The 20,946-nt window shown below is 38.1% G+C and overlaps 1 protein-coding gene across 1 annotated transcript in view; it reads right to left on the reverse strand.

Annotated features, from left to right (window-relative positions):
- Positions 1 to 3,626: 3,626 nt before the first annotated feature.
- ALMS1 (ALMS1 centrosome and basal body associated protein) overlaps positions 3,627 to 20,946 on the reverse strand; it is a 147,743-nt gene continuing 130,423 nt past the window's right edge. Inside the window, exons 10-11 of the mRNA XM_060026370.1 lie at positions 11,931 to 12,172; positions 3,627 to 5,824 (exon numbers count right to left, since the gene is read on the reverse strand). Coding sequence (XP_059882353.1) covers positions 5,625 to 5,824; positions 11,931 to 12,172 — 442 coding nt within the window. The 3' untranslated portion in view covers positions 3,627 to 5,624. The remainder of the gene's footprint in view (positions 5,825 to 11,930; positions 12,173 to 20,946) is intronic.

A 20,946-nucleotide genomic window follows, 5' to 3' on the forward strand; every position in this document is an offset into this window, starting at 1 on the left:
TCCCTGGTGGTACAGTGGTTAAGAATCCACCTGCCAATGCAGGGGACATGGGTTCGAGCCCTGGTCTGGGAAGATCCCACATGTGGCGGAGCAACTAAGCCCGTGCACCAAAACTACTGAGCCTGCGCTCTAGAGCCCAAGAGCCACAACTACTGAAGCCCATGCACTTAGAGCCTGTGCTCCTCCACAAGAGAAGCCACCACCACAAGAAGCCCACGCACCACAACTAAGAGTAGCCCCTGCTCGCCACAACTAGAGAAAGCCCGTGCACAGCAACGAAGACTCAACGCAGTCAAAAATAAATTTATTTTAAAAAATAGTGTCAGGTTTTTTCATTTTAATTCTGTTAGTTTTTGTTTATGTATTTGGGACTTGCTTATACTGCATTTGTCTTTTAAGTCATATAGGAGAAAAACTGAATTACAAACAAAAATACATTTATACTGTCTTTTGTATTTACTTATGTAGTTACCTTTAGTACTTTTTTCATGTGGATTTAAGTTACTGTCTGGTGTCCACCATTTCATCTTGAAAAAAATCTCTTTAGTATTTTCTGTGGGTCAGTTTGCTAGCAGTCTTTCAACTGTTGTTTATCTGAGAATGTCTTAATCTCTCCTTCATTTTTGAAGGGTAGTTTTGCTAGGTACAGAACACTTGGTAGGCAGGTTTTTTTCCTTAGCTCTTTGCATATGTCATTGCAATGCCTTCTGGCCTCTATGGTTTCTGATGAAAAATCAGCAATTAGTCTTATTGAAGATTCTTTGTACATGATAACTCCACTCTTGCTGCTTTAACACTGTCTTTGTCATTTGATGGTTTATGATGTATCTAGATCTGGATCTCTTTGACTGTATCATGCTTGGACTTCCTTGAACTTTTGGGATGTGCAGATTAACAGCAGTCATCAAATTTGCGAAATTTTAGGCCATTATTTCTCCAAATACTCCTTCAGTCTCTTTTTCTGTCTCTTCATCTGGAACTCCCATTATGTATATAATAGGATGCTTGAAGGTGTCCCATAGGACTCTGAGATTCTGTTAATTTCTCTTCATTATTTTTTCTTTCTGTTTCTCACACTGGATAATCTCAATTGGCCTAACTTCAAGTTCACTGATTCATTCTTCTGCCTGTTCAAATCTGATACTGAGCTTTCTCCAGTCAATTTTTTATTTCAGTTATTGTACTTTTTAACTACAGATCTTCTATTTGGTTCTTTTTTGTAATTTCTCTTTATTGATATTCTCTATTTGGTAAGACACTGTTCTTATACTTCTTTAGACATGATTTCATTTAGTTCTTTGAACATATTTTAAATAGCTATTTTAAAGTCTTCATTTAGTAAGTCCAATGTCTGAGATTCCTCACAGTTTCTAAACTGCTATTTTTCTTTTGTATGGACCATATATATATTTTTTATTTTGAATTTCCATATCTTGTAACTTTTTGTTGAAAACTGGACATCTTAAAAAATATAATGTGACAACCCTGGAAATCAGAGTCTACTACCTCCCTAGGGTTTCCTGCTGTTGCTTTATGCTGTTTTTTTAAAGTAACTTTTCTGAACAAATTCTATAGAGTCTATGGAAGCTGCCACTCAACTAGCTTAGTGGTCAGCTAACGCCTAGATGGAGATATCCTTAAACATCTAGAAACAACAAATCTCCCAGTCTTTGCTGAGGGACTACGTGCACATAGCCGTCAACGCTGAGGGCAGGGAGTTATCAATTCTGCCTTAGCCTTCCCTTTCTTTTTGCCCAGAGCCTCAAGGGCAGCCAAAGTAAAGGGTAGGCCCCTCTCAGGTCTTTCCTCAGCATGCACTCAGGCCTGTGCACACTTGTGGTCTTCTAGAGTCCTAGGAATATGTCAATGCTTTTCAAAATATCTATGGACATCTCATCCTCAGTTTTTCCGTTAAAGCTTTTGGTTAGTCTATTGTTTGTCTCAAGTGTTATCCACTGCCTCATGCATTGTGGCATTAAAACACTTGCCTGGGGACTTCCCTGGTGGTCCAGGGGGTAAGACTCCGAGCTCCCAAAGCAAGGGGCCTGGGATCAATCCCTGGTCAGGGGACTAGGTCCTGCAACTAAGGAGTCTGCATGCCGCAACGAAGATCCTGAGTGGTGCAACTAAGACCTGGCACAGCCAAAATAAATAAATATTTAAGAAACTAAAATAAAACACTTGCCTGTAAGTGTTTTTTGACAAACACCTCACACATAGACACAGAGGCTCATACACACTGGATAGCTCTGAGTAAGGTCAAATAAAGATAAGCCTTTTGAGTGGAGTTTTCCAGAGAGCCATCAGACAGGTCAAATACTGATAATTCTTTGGGAATGAAATTTTGAAAGAGGTCCAGCTCTGTTCTGCTCCCTCCAGTCCTGAGAATGCAGACTGATATTTTTCAATTTTATCACTGAGCTGAGTGTGGCAATGAGAAGAGGGCAAGTTAAAATGCCACAAGCTTACTATTCTTATCAAGGTTCAGCCATTTCTCTTGAATAAATGCTTGCTACAAAAGCTACAGGCCTTTGGTTAATTTCCAGAGTTTTGGAAAAGTTTTGCCAAAATTCTGTTGCTTTTATCACAGGGCAAAATTTTGGAGGTGTTTACTCCACCCTTTTTTTCTGCTATTAACTCGTCACTTTGTTTTAAAAATCCCAGCCAGTTCTTTCCCCATGGCTTTTTGCTCCTATTGACAGTAAGTATTAGTACATAAAGTATTTAAATGTCTTTAAATGAATATAAAAATAACATCTATATTATATATTGGTATGAGGTATAAAATGGCTTAAGAAAAAAAGACATAGTACCTAACTTCAAAGAACTTACTGTCAGATATAAATGAAATCCTGTTACTACTTAAGAGGGTTACTTGGGGCTTCCCTGGTGGCGCAGTGGTTGAGAGTCCGCCTGCCGATGCAGGGGACATGGGTTCGTGCCCTGGTCTGGGAAGATCCCACATGCCACAGAGCGGCTGGGCCCGTGAGCCATGGCCGCTGAGCCTGTGCGTCCGGAGCCTGTGCTCCGCAACGGGAGAGGCCACAACAGTGAGACTTTTTTCTTTCTGTTTCTCACACTGGATAATCTCAATTGGCCTAACTTCAAGTTCACTGATTCATTCTTCTGCCTGTTCAAATCTGATACTGAGCTTTCTCCAGTCAATTTTTTATTTCAGTTATTGTACTTTTCAACTACAGATCTTCTATTTGGTTCTTTTTTGTAATTTCTCTTTATTGATATTCTCTATTTGGTAAGACACTGTTCTTATACTTCTTTAGACATACCACATACCGCATACCACACACACACAAAAAAGTGTTACTTGACCTAATGAGTAAATCTCTAACATCTATTGTACCTATATTCACAGAACTTACATATAAATGAAATCCTGTTACTACTTAAGAGTGTTACTTGACCTAATGAGTAAATCTCTAACATCTATCTCTTTCTTTGCGAGGTTACCTTTGCCTTGTTTTTTTGTTTTTGTTTTGTTTTTAGTTTATGTAATTTTATTTTTGGCTGTGTAGGGTCTTTGGTGCTGTGCACGGGCTTTCTCTAGTTGCGGCGAGTGGGGGCTATTCTTTGTTGCAGTGTGCGGGCTTCTCTTGTTGTGGAGCATGGGCTCTAGGCGTGCGGGCTTCAGTAGTCGTGGCACATGGCTCAGTAGTTGTGGCTCGCAGGCTCTAAAGCGCAGGCTCAGTAGTTGTGGCGCACGGGCTTAGTTGCTCTGTGGCATGTGGGAACTTCCCAGACCAGGGCTGGAACCCATGTCCTCTGCATTGTCAGGTGGATTCTTAACCATTGTACCGCCAGGGAAGTCCCTTTGTTTTTGTTTTTAAAAGAATTTTATGAGTTCAATTGTTTACTCATTCTCAACTGAGAGAAATTATTTGGTCCAAATATCTGCAATGGTTTATGACTTGCCCTTGGCCCCAAACTCTAGTTGGATCTTTCTAATATCTATAGAATCACAACATACTAATAGACAATATCTATCAGAACAATTCCTAGGCTTTCATCTAGAGCAGCTCTACTGGTCTAAGAAACTATTATTTTCAACTGTCAACTCCCTCACTCTCAGAATAGTTGCAGAACATGATAAATGACAACCTCAAGTGTATATAGCTAACAGATCTCTTCTTGTCTAATTGATGCATTCAGTACTTTATTTATAGGGACAGTATACCTCAGGATACAATGTACCATCCCTGAGTCATCTTCTCTTCCCACTACTGTCCAATTTTTCTCAAAGTTAATGTCTCCAAAGGGAAGAGTTAGGATGTAAATGAACAGAAGTACACAGGAGGCCTCAAAAAATACTGGAACACCTGATTAGACTTCTATTGTTATATTCTGTTTTCTGAACTAGGCGGCTGAAAGTGAGACTGAGATAAAAGATTTTCCTACCTACAATCAATTAAGTAAGCTTGTTTTATTTCTGGTAGCCATTAAGTGTTTTTAAAATCATAGCCATGCAGGTAGTGAAAATTTCTTCCAGTTCCTGGTTATAGGCTTAATAATCAATCCTAACATATGAGCATTTTGTGGTTCTTTTTTTCAGTGGCATCACAGTGGGAAATCAGGAGCAATTTTACCAGGGGCTTTAACTCAGTTACTATCAGATACTAGTTGGGTCCTCTTAAAATTAACAGAAAATCTGCGTAAGACCAGGGACAACTACTTTCTTTTTAATTTCTACACCTATAAAGATGTCTTATGACAAATCATTAACAATTTATATCTAAACTGAACCGAGTCAACTCCTGTGGACCGATCAATATGTTATCCCAACAATCAAAACCCCACACCACACCAACTCAGTATCCTTATCTTACAATTTTCCACAGAAAATATTTATTCAGTTCCTCCACGGGATGCTATTCATTTTCTAAATCTGCAGTTCTATTGTGGTGATCTCACAGGGATGCTGTGGGATATTTTAAAATTCTAGGGAAACAGTGATATTTAATATCTGGTGTACAGGACAAAAACTAATAGCTAAAGATAGTTTAAAGTTCCAACATTAGATACTGCTACATTCCTTTCAATGCTGCTGTCTGTATCTCTGCAGAGTTGGATTCTTGACAGTTTCTGCAACAAAAGCAATAAATGGGGGTGGTTGTGTCCAATTTCATCTCAAGGTTTGAGAAACTGTGCCCTAATAGCCACATATATCTCATTAGCAAGTAATTATGCATATTTATGAACAAAGTAAAATGTTTTCTTTCAAACACAAAACCAAAAATATTTTTGTTTATTAAGTTGTAAGATCAAAATGGTAAGTATTTTTATGTCCTAATAACATAATAGCTTAGTATCTGAAAAAATACTTCATGTATTTATATGCTGCTGCTGATTTATATCCCCATGATGATGAGAAAAGAAATCACCCAAACACTAAGGTGACTGTGAACAGAGAAAACTCGGAAACCTTTGTCCTAGATGGAGTCCACTAACCCAAACAAGTAACTGTTCATACAATTTTCTTCAAATATTTATCAAATGTTTGAGTGTACACAATACATCTGACCAAATAACTCACCTATCTGAACCAGAGACTGAGTCATGAAAAGCTCCATGTTTCACTTAAAGATTAAATAGCACTGAGCTTTCATATGTCATCCAGAATTAAACAGCCAATCCACAAATAAAATTTCAAAAAATAAAATTTTGAATAATTTCTGCACAGTACCTGAGTGTGAGCTCTCAATGGTGGTGTCTGACTTGGAATCCAGAGATGAAGGAATCTGTCTTAATTGGGGAACATAGTACATCTTCGTACTACCAGAAGGCTTATATGGCAACAGTAAAGGCTGGCCTAAGGAGATAAAGATCAGAATAATTAATAAGAAAACATTTATTAATTAACTGAACAAATATTAAGTACCTTTATTGTGCCAAGGAGTGGTCAAGATTCTTGGAATATATCAGTAAACTAGCATTCTAGAAGAGGGAGATATACAGTAAACAATTAGCGTACTAAATAAGTAAATAATCTAGTATTTTTATAAATTATTAGTGACATAAAAAATTAGAAAATACGGGGCTTCCCTGGTGGGGCAATGGTTGAGAATCTGTCTGCCAATGCAGGGGACACAAGTTCGAGCCCTGGTCTGGGAGGATCCCACATGCCGCGGAGCAACTAGGCCTGTGAGCCACAACTACTGAGCCTGCGTGTCTGGAGCCTGTGCTCCGCAACAAGAGAGGCCGCGACAGTGAGAGGCCCGCACACTGCGATGAAGAGTGGCCCCCGCTTGCTATAACTAGAGAAAGCCCTCGCACAGAAATGAAGACCCAACACAGCAAAAATTAATTAATTAATTAATAAACTCCTACCCCCAACATCTTCTTTAAAAAAAAAAAAAATTAGAAAATACTGGGACTTCCCTGGTGGCGCAGTGGGTTAAGAATCTGCCTGCCAATGCAGGGGACATGGATTCGATACCTGGTCTGGGAAGATCTCACATGCCGTGGAGCAACTAAGCCCGTGCGCCACAACTACTGAGCCTGTGTGCCACAACTACCAAGCCCGTGTGCCACAACTACTGAAGCCCGCCTGCCCTAGAGCCCGAGCGCCACAACTACTAAGCCCATGTGCCACAACTACTGAAGCCCACGTGCTCTAGGACCCTCGTGCTGTGAGTACTGAGCCCTCATGCTGCAACTACTGAAACCTGCACGCCTAGAGCCCGTGCTCCGCAACAGGAGAAGCCACCACAATAAGAAGCCTGTGCACCACAACGAAGAGTAGCCCCCACTCGCCACAGCTAGAGAATGCCCATGTGCAACAATAAAGACCCAAAAAACAGCCATCCCCCGCCAAAAAATTAGAAAATGCTGAGGAAGATTAGAAGTATTTGGGAAATTGCAGCAGGATGCTGTTTAAATAGAGTGGTAAGGGCAGGATCCATTGAGAAGATGACTTCTTAGCAATCTATTCCGTATTTAGATGGCTCTAACTAAGAAACACTTTATCTATATTGAACCCAAACCTGGTCACTGTTAACCCCTACTACTGATCTTTGGAGGTTCTCCCTCCAGAGTCATAGAAAGTAAATCTAATTCTCTTCTATGTGGCAGATTTTCAAAATAAGTTTTCCATTATAAAAGTATAAATTCTCAATATTAAAAAAACACACAGAAATAAAAAAGACAAAGTCTTACCACTCAAAGATAACTATTATTAATATTTTAATGTATTTCTACAGGTCTTTCCTCTGTATTTCTTATTTGTTTACATAGTTGTGTAGAGTATGTATAATTTGGAATTCAGTTTTTCTACTTTACATTTATAAAGTTTCTTTTTCTTAAATACTAACTGGTAAAATTCTTTCTAAAATGTCTATGACATGGTAGTAATTTGATTATTATAGAAGATGAAATCTTTTTCTTATTTTTTTTTTGCTTCATTGGGTCTTCATTGCTGCACGTGGACTTTCTCTAGTTGCGGAGAGGGGGGCTACTCTTCGTTGTGGTGCACAAGCTTCTCACTCTTCTCACTGCGGTGGCTTCTCTTGTTGTGGAGCACAGGCTCTAGGCACGCAGGCTTCAGCAGTTGTGGAGCATGGGCTCAGTAGTTGTGGCACACGGGCTTAGTTGCTCCACAGCATGTGGGATTTTCCCGGACCAGGGCTCAAACCCGTGTCCGCTGCACTGGCAGGTGGATTCTTAACCACTGTGCCACCAGGGAAGTCCCTGAAATCTTTTTCTATATACTCGTTTTTCTTTCATGATGTGGTAGAAACTCTCTCTCTGTAACAGCATTTTGATATTTAGCTGGGTACATACTGCTCATGTGTACACTGTTATTTCCCAATCTCCCTTGCAGACATGTATGGACATATGACTAAGTCTGGGCCCATAGGTCAAGGGTGAGAATAATGCCTGCAACTTCCAGGCATCCCATTAAAACACTCCACTGGCTGCTGCTAAACTTTATCCTCCCCATTACTCTTCTTTTCCAGTATTTTCTTTATTATTCTTCCTGAAAAAATTTAAGATCAATTAAACAAGTTCAAAAGAACAATTCCATTAGAATTTTTAGTAGAATTACGTTAGAGTTTAAGTTTATTTGGGAATAAATGACATCTTTACAATATTCAATTTTCCCATTCAGAAATATCCCATCCCTTCTTTTAGTCTACTGTCCTTTTCTATGCCTACACAAAGGATTAGTATTTCCATCACATGAGTCCTATAAAATTCTTGTTTAGGTTACTCCTGAGTATTTATGGGGTTGTACTGCTCATTCAAATAAAATTTTGTAGATAGCTTCCACTTCTCCTGATTAAACACAACAGCTTCTTCAGTTTATCCTTATAGACCATGGTCTTCTCTTGCATCCTGTAATTACCTCTAAGAGATGGACTCCTAGTTGCCCATGTCTAGTTTATAAAAATCAAAATACTCTAGACAGAGTCTGATAGTCCCAGAGTAGAATGAGATCTCCTTCATTCTGGACACAATAACAACTTTTACATTATTTAGAATTGTGTTACCATCCTTGACCACTCCATCATTCTGATGATTTGACACGGAATCCATATTATTAGTACCCTGCTTCCAACCAAGGAACTGACTTCATAGTGAAGGAAATGAGACAAAAGGCTGATGCCTAAAAGGAGTCACTGTTCTCATCACAAGCCTGATCACCCACAACTATGGTAAACTCAAAAAAAAAAGTGAGTGAACAATTTACTGATAACTGGTATGGCACAAGCTGGGAGGCATAACTTTCTGAGGTTGGAATGCTAGCTTACAGAATATGGCATGTGCTCAGAACCATATATGGTACTTGCCTATCCCACAGACAGAATGCATGTATTTAGGAACAAAGGCAGAAGCCTTTAAAATCTTTTGCTTTCTATCTCTATGACTCTGCTTTGTTTGATGGAAGATCTTAGAAATAAGGGAGGGGCACTTCTACCAGGAGACAGGAGCCATCTAGTCATTTTACATTCTTTATGTCACTGAAACAATACAGGGAATAGGATGCCATAGTGTTGACTAAAACTACAATTGACCTTAACTATCAGGGAGAAGTAAGGTTACCTTAAAAAAAGAAAGTCAATAGGAGTATGACTTACACCTAGGGGACCACTTTACCAAGCCTGGTCATCGAAATTAACAAAAAATTACATTAAACCTATGCAGGGCTAGCAAAGTCTTAGACTACTTAGGAATACTTGTACCAACCTATCAGGCAAAACCCCAGCCAATGAGAACCTGGCTGAATTCAAGGAGAATGAAGAAATGTATAGAGAAGGGGAGAATTTAAATAACAGAAAAAAATAGGCTGTAGCCTCTACTTCTACTTGGACATTGCTGTAGTCATTATTGTTAGAATATTGATTTATTAGTTTTCTTCCTCCACCAGTGTATATAAAGCTTGGTAGTGATGGTTAAATTTACCATTTAGTTCAAAGTTTGCAGAAAATGGGGCTTCCCTGGTGGCGCACTGGTTGAGAGTCCGCCTGCCGATGCAGGGGACACGGGTTCGTGCCCTGGTCCGGGAAGATCCTACATGCTGCGGAGCGGCTGGGCCCGTGAGCCATGGCCACTGGGCCTGCACGTCCGGAGCCTGTGCTCCGCAACGGGAGAGGCCACAACAGTGAGAGGCCCGCGTACCACAAAAAAAAAAAAAAAGTTTGCAGGAAATGGACACCGACAATTGGGCAGAATTACAATGGACCCAGAGCAAGAATGGTTACCATGTGGAGATGGAGAATTCAGAGGCAAGATAAGTGGCTTTTTGAAATTCTCAACGACTTTATGTTTGGATGCAGAAGTCTTAAAGTTACTTTGGACTGCCTATCTCTGGGGGAAGAAGCGACTATTCAGCAAATAATGGTTGTTCCTGGGAGAGAAAGAAAGGACTGGAGAAGGGTAAAGAAGAAAGTCCAACCATAAAATTTATTTCTTCAAAAAACTTGAAAATAGAACTAAATATAAACATATAACATACTACTCTTAATTTGTTAATTCAGAGCAGTGGACACATAGTCATAAATTCAACATACTACTCTGTATACTTTTAAAATATTTTTAAAAATTTTACTTCTGAATCCACAGAGTTAAAAATAATATTTTATTAGTAAACCAAATAATATTTATCTTTTAAAGGAGTCCTTTCTACGAAGTACCTGTATGTAAAGGTAAAAACATGAACTGTGGCCTCTATATAGACTGATCCGTTTGATGTCAGAAGAGGTATAAAATACACTTTCACAGTTGGATTTCCTCTCCTGTGCTCTGCCACCAACATGAAAACAACATAGCCTAGAGTAGCCTGGGTTTCAGTACAAGCATGTGGAACAGACCCAAACCATTTTTGCATCCTGATGCCAAACTCCAACTGACTCGTAAGCCCATGAGTGAAGAAAGCAAATGTCTGTTGCTACAAAGCACTGAGATTTTCGAGGTTCTTATACAGTATCATGGTGGCAATAGGTAACTGACACATTAAAGGTGTTCTGTGTGATATTTATTAGACTATACATTTGGGGGGCAAAATTTTACTTCACAATAAAAATGTATAAGAAATATAACCATCTCGAGTTTCCCTGATAGCGCAGTGGTTAAGAATCTGCCTGCCAATGCAGGGGACACAGGTTCCAGCCCTAGTCCGGGAAGATCCCACATGCCGCGGAGCAACTAAGGCCATGTGCCACGACTACTGAGCCTGCGCTCTAGGGCCCGCGAGCCACAAGTACTGAGCCCATGCGCCACAACTACTGAAGCCCACGCGCCTACACCCCGTGCTCCGCCACAAGAGAAGCCACTGCAATGAGAAGCCCAGGCACCACAATGAAGAGTAGCCCCCGCTCGCCGCAAGTAGAGAAAGGCTGTGTGCAGCAATGAAGACCCAACACAGCAAAAAATAAAATAAATAAAATTTTTTAAAAAAAGAAAAGAAATATAACCATTTCAACATATAAATATATTTATTCAAATTAAATTCAGTACAATTTAAATGTGGAACTAAGCAATTTTCTTTATACATTTAGGCATATTCCATTTATACCTACAGACAGATAAACTTTTTGCATAAGTAGGAAAACTTAAAATATATTTTGAATAGATTTGTACAAACTACTGAATGCTTTAAAATTAGTAATTTAAAGTTCCCACCCTCATTTGGAGGTAGAATGGGAACTTAACTTTCTAGTTACTGGTCTGAAAAAGAAAATAACTTGCTATAATTTTGAACGTTATATAGTATAAGGACTATAAAAATATCACTGTCATGATAGCATATGAACACTCTAAATGTAGACCTTATGGTAGAGATTGCTAGCTGTTCACCAAAACTCATTTCTTCTTCATCCTGGAAAGCACAGCTAAACTATTCCTAGTCAGTGGAAAGTGATGTGGGCCACACCTAGGCCTAGCCCATAAAAGCCTCCCAACGTGTGCTCCTCCATGCTTTTCGTCCCTTCCTGTTGACTATGATGATGAATCCAAGGTTCCATGTTTTAAAGAAAGCAGGGTCACAGTCAACCTGGGTCCCTGGTCAACGTTTCTTGAAAAAGAAATAGACTGGTATTGTGTTTGCTATCTGTTCATTGTATCATGCAAAACAATAGTAAAAAAAAATGCCAAATAATTATCTACCTCCCTAAAATTGAACCTCTATAGTTTTTATGTTTTCATGAACTACTTGCATTCTTATGACAAGTATTATGAGTTGAAAATACATCAACCACAGTAGCATGAGTTTCACATAGGTTGTTAACTTCACTAGAAATTGAAGTAAAAACATAATAAATTATATTCTCTTCATAGCTATGTAAATAAAAGATGATATAATCATGTACAACCTATTGCTTAAAATTAAAATTAGGTTTTCTAACTAGAAAGACCCAATCAAGAAATTTCTTAGTTAATTACACAAAAGTTGGTAATATGACCTAAAATTCTCTTACCATCTGTGCCATGAGGAACAGTAATCTGTTGGACTGAAGACGATGAAGCAAACTTGACAGGAACTTTGCCCAACTTCCGTGTACTGAGCTCTGGAATATCATGTCCACGATCTTCAGCATTAACAAAAATCTCAGATGAAAACATGGCTTTTCTTGGACTTTCTGTTGTTATCTGAGTGACTGCATCAGATGATAATTTTCCAGAGAAGGGAGAAAACGGGGTCTTAGTCTCCTTTGGTGATCTGAACAAAAAAGAGAAAACACACAGCAGGTCATATCCTTGGCTTATCAAATACTGTAATTTCTTTCCAAATGTGGCTTCAATATTTTTTGGAGACATCCAACTCAAATGGTTAAGTTATTTCTGCAGTACCCTTTGCTTTTTTACATACTTATTACAGTGTGATCATGCATGAGTTTACTTTTACTTATTTTAAAATCTACTTTTATTTTGGATTTAGAATGCTATTATATCAGGAAAGGGTACTTTTCAGTTGAAGTGAAAAGATATCCATTAAAAAATAATTACTGGAAGTCCACTATAAATTAGGGGACTATGCTAAACGCATAGAGTGTACAAAAATAAAAAAGAAACAAAGCCTTTCCTCAAAAAGTTTATATGTCAGTGGGGGAACCAGAGGTTTTTAAGGTTGTAACTATATATATAGATTATAAAGAATCCATATTAAAACATAATGGAGTAAATAAATGAGTGTATAAATAAATAAATAATAGGAGGGAGGGAGAAGACAAATCTTGCCAACATAAGAATTCCATATGTAGGTAACCTCACCCCCGGCATCCATCTCCTCCCCAAGGAGGTGGAGGTGAAGCTTAATCTTCCCCTTAAGTCCAGTCCTGGGCTGGTCTTAATGACTGAATTCCAAAGAGAGTATAAAATGGGAGAAAAAGTAACTTTACAGTGGAGAAACCTAGCAAACACCATGTTATGCAAGTGATGATGTTTCACATCACCAGTGATGTCACGGAGACATTACATACTCTCTGTAAATGATGTGATGAGAAGGTTACTTCGCTTCTGCGGTATTCTTTGCCAAAACCTGTAACTCCAGTCTAATCATGAGAAAAACATCAGCCAAATCCAGATGGAGAATATCAGACCAATTATTCCTCAGGACTGTCAAAATCATGAAAAACAAGGAAGGAATGAGGAACTGTCATAGACCAGAGAAGACTAAGCAGACATGACAACTAACTAAGTGGAATGTGATATACTGGATTGGGTCCTAGAACAGAAAAAGGTCATTAACGGGAAAACTGGTGAAATCAAAAAAAAGTCTTAAGTTTAGTTAATAGTAATATATAAATGTTGGCTTTTTAATTTTGAAAAGTATACTATGGTAGTATAAGATGTTAGCAATAGGAAAAACTGGGAGAGAGGTAAAGGGAACTCTATTATGGTTTGTATCTTTTCTGCAGATTTGAAATTATTTGAAAATAAAAAAGGTCATTTTTTTAAAATGGAGTAATACTGTATTATATTATATCACAGAAGAAGAAGACCTTTTAAAAGGTCTTTTAAATCTCTACCCTCTATATACTATTTACTAATTAAAAGGACAATTATGAGAAAAGAAAATAGGCCCATCTCCCTTATGTATATAGAAGCAAAAATCATAAACAAAATGTTAGACAATCAAATGTAGAGTGTGTGAGTGAGTGAATGTGTGAATGTGTGTGTGTGTGTGTGTGTGTGTGTGTGAATTCCTACCAAGCTGTTTTACTCCAGAAATGCAAGGTGAGTTAACATTCAAATGTCAACAAATGTCATGCACCACATCAATAAAATAAAGGAGAAATGTATATGATCATAGCAGTATAGTCAGATAAAACATTTAATAAAATTCAATAATTATGTATGATTAAAAACTCATAGCAAAGGGAAACTACAAAAAACTTTAGAGCCACCATCCTATTTACAGTGAAATGTGGAGAATGTCCACTGTAAGATTAGGAACAAAATAAGAATGCCAACTCTTACCTTTTCTATTCAACATGTTAGTAAAAGTATTAAATGGCATTAGCAGTAAGGCAGGAAAAAGAAATCAGAAATATAAGGATAAGAGAGGAGGAAATAATACTTTCCATATTTGATATAATTAAGGATACAGAAAATCCAAAACAATCTACAGATAACTTATTAGAATATCAGTTAGTTTTTAGAAGAGTTGCCAGATAAGAGACCAAACTTTAAAAAATTCCACTAACATTTTTTGGTGTCTGAAAAGTTACAAAATTAAAAACTAAAAAATATGCCATATACATTATCATCAAAACATCATATACCTAGTAATAAGTATACTAAAAAATGTAAAAACCCTAAACAGAAAACTATTAATATATCATAGAGAGAAATTAAAGGTGATCTAAATAGGATTTCTACTTTGAGGCAGGATGTATAGGCATACCTCACTTTATTGCACTTCACTTTATTGTACGTTGCAGATAACGCTTTTTTTTTTTTTTTTTAACAAATTGAAGGTTTGTGGCAATCCTGTGTGTCAAGCAAGTCTAGTGGTGGTGCCATTTTTCCAACAGCATTTGCTCACTTCGTGTCTCTATGTCACATTTGGTAATTCTCACAATATTTCAAACTTTTTCATTATTATACTTGTTACATGATCTGTGATCAGTCATCTTTGATGTTACTATTGCAAAAAGATTACAACTTGCTGAAGGCTCAGATGATGGTTAGCATTTTTAAAGTCTACTTTCAAATTAAGATATGTACTTTTTTTAGACATAATGCTATTGCACACTTAATAGCCTACAGTATAGCATAAACATAACTTTTACATGCCCTGGGAAACCAAACAACTCGTGTGACTTGCTTTATTATGATATTCTCTTTATTGTGGTGTCTGGGACCAAACCCCTATCTCCGTATTAATATGCCTGCATTAGGAAGGCACAGGCCATCACTCCTGCTGCAACAAGCAAACAAAATTGAATAAAAGATCATAGAGCTAAGGAAGCAATCAAGAAACAATGTCAACTAATATGTTAGAGAGGGACATTTAGAGATTTGGAGCAGGGGTTTGGTGTAGGGAGACATACTCCACTGGAAAAGAGAAATCACCAGAGCTTTTGATGAACTCATTTGCTGGCATGATGGAGTGAAATCTAGCAGAATGTCAAGCCAATTTCCCCCACAGGACATTTCCTTAGTGTCAGGGTGGTATAGGATTATGGGGAGCTGAGCCAAGAAAGCAGAGTGAAATTTCCTGCACAGTCATGGCACTAACAAACCAAATCCCACTAGATAAAGGGGCCTGTGACAATCATTAGGTCTCCTCTTCAAGACATTTGTCAGTTTTTGAACCTATATAAAGCAGGAAGCTAAATACCTAATGCCTGAGGGAGAGAACTTTCAAAAGTGAGGAATTAGAGACCTACCAGACTCACAGTAAAAACCCAGAAGTGCTATCCCCAAGAAGGGGGCTGAGTCAGAAAAAGTTAAATCATCTGCAATGTTTCAGTGTTTATGAGACAAACTTTCACTGAGAAAGTGTAATGGCAACAAACACATAGCTGGTCTCTCCTTACATTTGCCATACTCTGAAGCTGTGAGAACTGAGAGCCTAAAGAGCTGAATTCAAACATCTGAAAGACTGAAGTCAATAACTGACTGTATTTATTGAAGAATCAAAGACCTGTCAGGCTTACAGCAAAAATCCAGGGAGGCCACAAATTAGGAAAAATCATAGGTAGGATGAGATAACTAAAGCTCCAACCCAGTTCTGATCTAGTAAAATTCCTGAAATGACTGAAATGATCAGCCACTCTGATTAGCAGAGAAAAGGATAAATCTTCTCTGGTGCAAAGCAATAGCATCTTCAGTCTCTATGATTTTTTTATTCACAATGTCCAGCACACAATCAAAAGTTATGAAATTCGTGAAGCAGGAAAAAGTGACTAAAAATTAAGACAAAAAAAAACAAGAAAAATTGATTTAGAGGGAATTCAGATTCTGGAGTTAGCACAGAACTTTAAAATGACTATATTGAGAGTAAAAGATGGGGATTAATAGATAAAAATATGGAGAATCTAGGGCTTCCCTGGTGGCGCAGTGGTTGGGAGTCTGCCTGCCGATGCAGGGGACACGGGTTTGTGCCCGGGTCTGGGAGGATCCCACATGCCGCGGAGTGGCTGGGCCTCTGAGCCATGGCCGCTGAGTCTGCGTGTCCGGAGCCTGTGCTCTGCAACGGGAGAGGCCACGGCAGTGAGAGGCCCGCGTACCGCAAAAAAGGAAAAAAAAAAACATGGAGAATGTCAACAGAAAATTGGAATCAATTTTAAAAAATCAAATACAGATAAATGAAAAATAAGAAAACTGATCCCCAGCAGACCTTAGGGTATACTAGAAGAAATTTTTTGAGGCTGAAGTAAAATGGCCCAACATAGAACAGAACTGCAGGAAAGAAAAAAGAGCATTTAAAGTGTGTGTGTGTGTGTTTAATATATACATGTACATATACCCAGGTACATACACCTTTATATTTATATGTTGTTTTATAAATAAACAATAATAATGTGGGGATGTAGAACAGAAATATACAACAAAAGCACAAACAGCAGGAGGGGGCACATGGAGTTAAACTGTTGTGAGATGCTTCATTTTTCATAAAATGGTAAGAATACTAATTTAAGGTTAATTGTAAAGTCAAGAAGTATAATCTCTTGAAAAATCACTAAAAGAATGATAGAGAAAAAGTATAACAAAAAAATCCAGTAAAGGAGATAACATGAAATCAAGATAATTGATTAAAATAATAAAGGACAAGAGTAATAGAAAACAGCAAAGTGGCAAAACTTAAAATCAACCACCTCAATGATTACATTAAATATAAATGAACTAAATATCCCAATTAAAAGACAAAGGTTGACAAGATGAATAAGACCCAACTATATGCTATTCACAAGAGAAACGCTTTAATATAAGGTCACAGATATACTAAGTTAAAAGAATGGAAAAGGATACCCCAAGCAAACACTAATCAAAAACAAGCTTCCTCTTATCTTTCTCTTCCTCCTGGCTTTTTATTCTCTCCTTTTACCTTTCCCTTCCTGAACAACTGAATCTTAAAACCATTAGGTGGACATTCACAGTGGGTGGGGCAACAGTGGCCCAGAGTAAGGTATAAGAGCCTCATCGGGGTGAGGAGGGTGCCCATGTAAAGGAGTAGCTTTAGCATGTAGTATCACAATCCAATCAGGGCAAAGAGAATCTGGGGAGGTGTGGCTTGTTATGCAATACCAGAGGAGGATGAGGAGGGTTTCCATGAAGAAGAAGGTCCAGCTTGGCATGTGAACTTACTGCCCAGCCAGAATGAGGAAGGCGTCTCTACAGTGGAGCAGCCTAACATAAAGTGGCAGAACTAGAGCAGAGTAGAGAAAATAATCTTCACAGACAGGCAGCCTGGGCTGGTAAGTCAGACCCCCTGCAGAATGAGAAGGGTGTCATCCAGGGCTTGGGAGTAGCCCGGTTTGGTGAGTCAGAGCTCAAGCAAGGTAACAGCAATATCTACCATACAGGATAAGGGGAGGTAATCTGACCTGAGATGTCACAGCCTGGGTGATGAGGGTGTCCAACAGGGTAGCGAGGCATCTTGAGTCAGATCCTAGACAGGATGAGGGCATCCAAGCAGAGAGGAGGCCCAATGTGAGATACCAAAAGCCTAAGCAGGATGAGGAAGATGCTCCTGTGAGGAAGTAGTCCATCTCAGGGAGTTAAGAGTCTAAGTGAGGTGAGGAGGGTGTCCACATACATGGGGTGAGCATTCTGATGGGAGGAAGTCAAAAACCAAGTTGGGGATGTTATCTATGTTTAGGGGTAGTCTAGAATGGAGTGTCAAAGCCCCAGCAGGACAAAAAGGTAGTCTGAAAGGAGAGTCAGAATCCAAGTAGTGAGTGAGGGCAATCCTAACTGGGGAGAGGATGGCAGGAATGATGGGAGATTAGTTACACATGGCAGATTGAGCAAATAAATAAATAAATATATAAAGCACATAAGAAGTGAGGGTTCTCACTACTGGATAAGGGAGTTACAAACACAGAAAGAGAAAAAAAAGTAGAATAAAACTGAATTAGAATTGTATACATGGGTGTGAGCTTATGGTTTTTAATATATATAGACAGATACAGAAATAAATGTAAATGAGTATGTGTGTGTATTTATGTATGTATGTATGTACGTATGTACATAAATCCACTAAGAAGGCTGGGAGCAACCCAATAGCAATGCTCAAATCTTGGCTTCTAAATATCACTTTCCTCTAAAAGAAAGCAGGTTCCTTGGAGAAATGGCCAATTTCAGAGCTGGGGAAGAAGAAGTTATGAGCCTGAAGTGTCTTGTTGTGCCAGAAGGCAAAGACATGTGCAAAAGATGACAAGAACATGTAAAAAGGATACAGAAACCAGCTTGAAGGAGCTGCCACTGGTCAGTAAATCAGTGGCATTTTGAGCATGAAAACAAATTACAATAGTAATAATGAATATAAGAAAACATAACTTTGTATAAGATCTCATATCCAACAAAAAACTTTTATACAGAATAGATTAAAACTCTCTAAATTCAACAGTAAAAAAAAAAATGCAGTTAGAAAATAGCAAAACTTAAACACACACTTCACCAAAGATAATATACAGAAGACAAGCACATGAAAAAATGTTCATCCTCATTAGTCATTTAGAGAAATGCATATTAGAACAACAATGAGATATCCCTATATACTTATTAGGATGGCTAATAAATAAAATAATAAAATTAAATAATTATTTATAATAAAATTATAATAATAAAATAAATAAAAAATACTGACAATAACAAAAGCTGACAAGGATGTGAAGAAACTAGATCTCTCATATATTGCCAGCAGAAATGCAAAATGGTACAACCACCCTGGAAAACAGTTTGACAGATTCTTAAAAGATAAACATATACTTACTATACAACCCAACAATCACACTCTTGGGCACTTATCCTAGAGCAGTTTCTCAACCTTGGCACTACTAAAACTGAACCAAATACTTCTTTGTTGTGGGGGACTGACTACTCTGTGTATTCCAGGGTATTCAGCAGCATCCCTGATGGCAACAGCAAAATTCCTTCCTAGTTGTGACAATCAAAAATGACTTCAGATGTTGCTACTGTCTCCGGGGAGCCAAATTCACCCCTGGTTGAGAATCACTGTCTGAGAGAAATAGAAACTTCATTTGTGTAAAAAAAAGTATATGAATGTTCACAGTAGCTTTATTAATAACAGTCAAAAGTTGGAAACAACCCAAACATCCTTCAACAGAGAAATGGTTAAATAAACTGGTATGTATCCATACAATGGAATGCTACTTAGCAATTAAAAAAAAACAAAACCATTGATATACACAACAACTTGGATGGATCTCCAGGTCATCATGTTAAGTAAAAAGAGCTAATCTCAAAGGTTACATGTTATATGATTCAATTTACAAAACATTCACAAAATGACAAAACCATATAGTAGGAAAACAGGTCACTAGTTTCCAGGGTTTAAAGAATGCAGAGGGCAGGGGAGAGGAGTGTGACTACAGAGGGGCAGGCATAAGGGAATTTCTTTGTGGTGACAGAATATTCCTGTATCTTGATTATAGTAGTAGTTATGTGAAATCACAATGTGATTAAATTTCACAAAATTATACACATATGCACTCAAAAAAGCCTGAGTGCATGCAAAACTTGGTGAAATATGGTTAAGTTCTGTAGTTTAGTTAATTATATTGTGCCCATGTCAATTTCCTAATGTCATTTTGAAAATGTACTATAGTTATATAAGACATTACCAATGGGAAAGCTGAGCGATAGATACCTGGGACTCTCTGGACTATTTTTGTAATCTCTTTTTAAGTCTATGTATTTTTAAAATAAAGAGTGAAGAAAAGATAGTAATAAATCATAACCCACTGAATGAAAGCATGATTCTGTACAGATATAAATAAACTAGAAGTCTTCTGAGGACTGAGATACTTACATAATTTCAAAGTTCCTCCCCATAAAACACTTAGCTACAAAGTGGAAAACAGTAACTTTCCAGTTCAGAAACCTAGCCCACAACCTTACTAAGTAATTAAAGTGATCACTGTCAGCAGTGGGACAAATAGAAGTGTACGACAGCTGCTAAGATGTTATAAGAAGAATTCAATGTCAATTCTGTGATAACCCTACCAAAAATATCTCACCTGAACTTAATCATGAAGAAACATCAGAGAAACCCAAACTGAAAAACACTCTACAAAGTAACTGACCTGTAATCTTCAAAAGTGTTAAGGTAGGGCTTCCCTGGTGGCGCAGTTGTTGAGAATCTGCCTGCCAATGCAGGGGACATGTGTTCGAGCCCTGGTCTGGAAAGATCCCACATGCCGCAGAGCAACTGGGCCCGTGAGCCACAATTACTGAGCCTGCGCGTCTGGAGCCTGTGCTCCGCAACAAGAGAGGCCGCGATAGTGAGAGGCCCGCGCACCGTGATGAAGAGTGGCCCCCGCTTGCCACAACTAGAGAAAGCCCTCGCACAGAAACGAAGACCCAACACAGCCATAAATTAATTAATTAATTAATTTTTTAAAGAAAGTGTCAAGGTAATGAAAGTGAAGGAAAGACTGAAGAACTGTTCCAGATTAAAGGAAATTAAAGAGTCATGACAACTAAAGCAACATGTGATTTTGAGTTGCTCCTTTTTGTTATAAAAAATCTTACTGGGACAATTGGAAAAACTGGAATAGTGTCTATAACACATTGATATTAATTTCCTGATTTTTACAGCTTTACTGGTTATGTAGGACAATGTTCTTTTCATAGGAAACGATGAGAGTGATGGGGTAGTAGTTCAATAACTTACTACCACATGGCTAAGGAGAAAAAAGGAGGTATTAACATGCTGTTCTCAAATGCTGATTAAACAAGCAGACAAAAATTCAGTAAAAATGAAGATTTCAACATAACAGCTGACCAAATGGACCAAAG

Source organism: Delphinus delphis, chromosome 12 (genome assembly GCF_949987515.2).
Source record: "Delphinus delphis chromosome 12, mDelDel1.2, whole genome shotgun sequence".
NCBI lineage: Eukaryota > Metazoa > Chordata > Mammalia > Artiodactyla > Delphinidae > Delphinus > Delphinus delphis.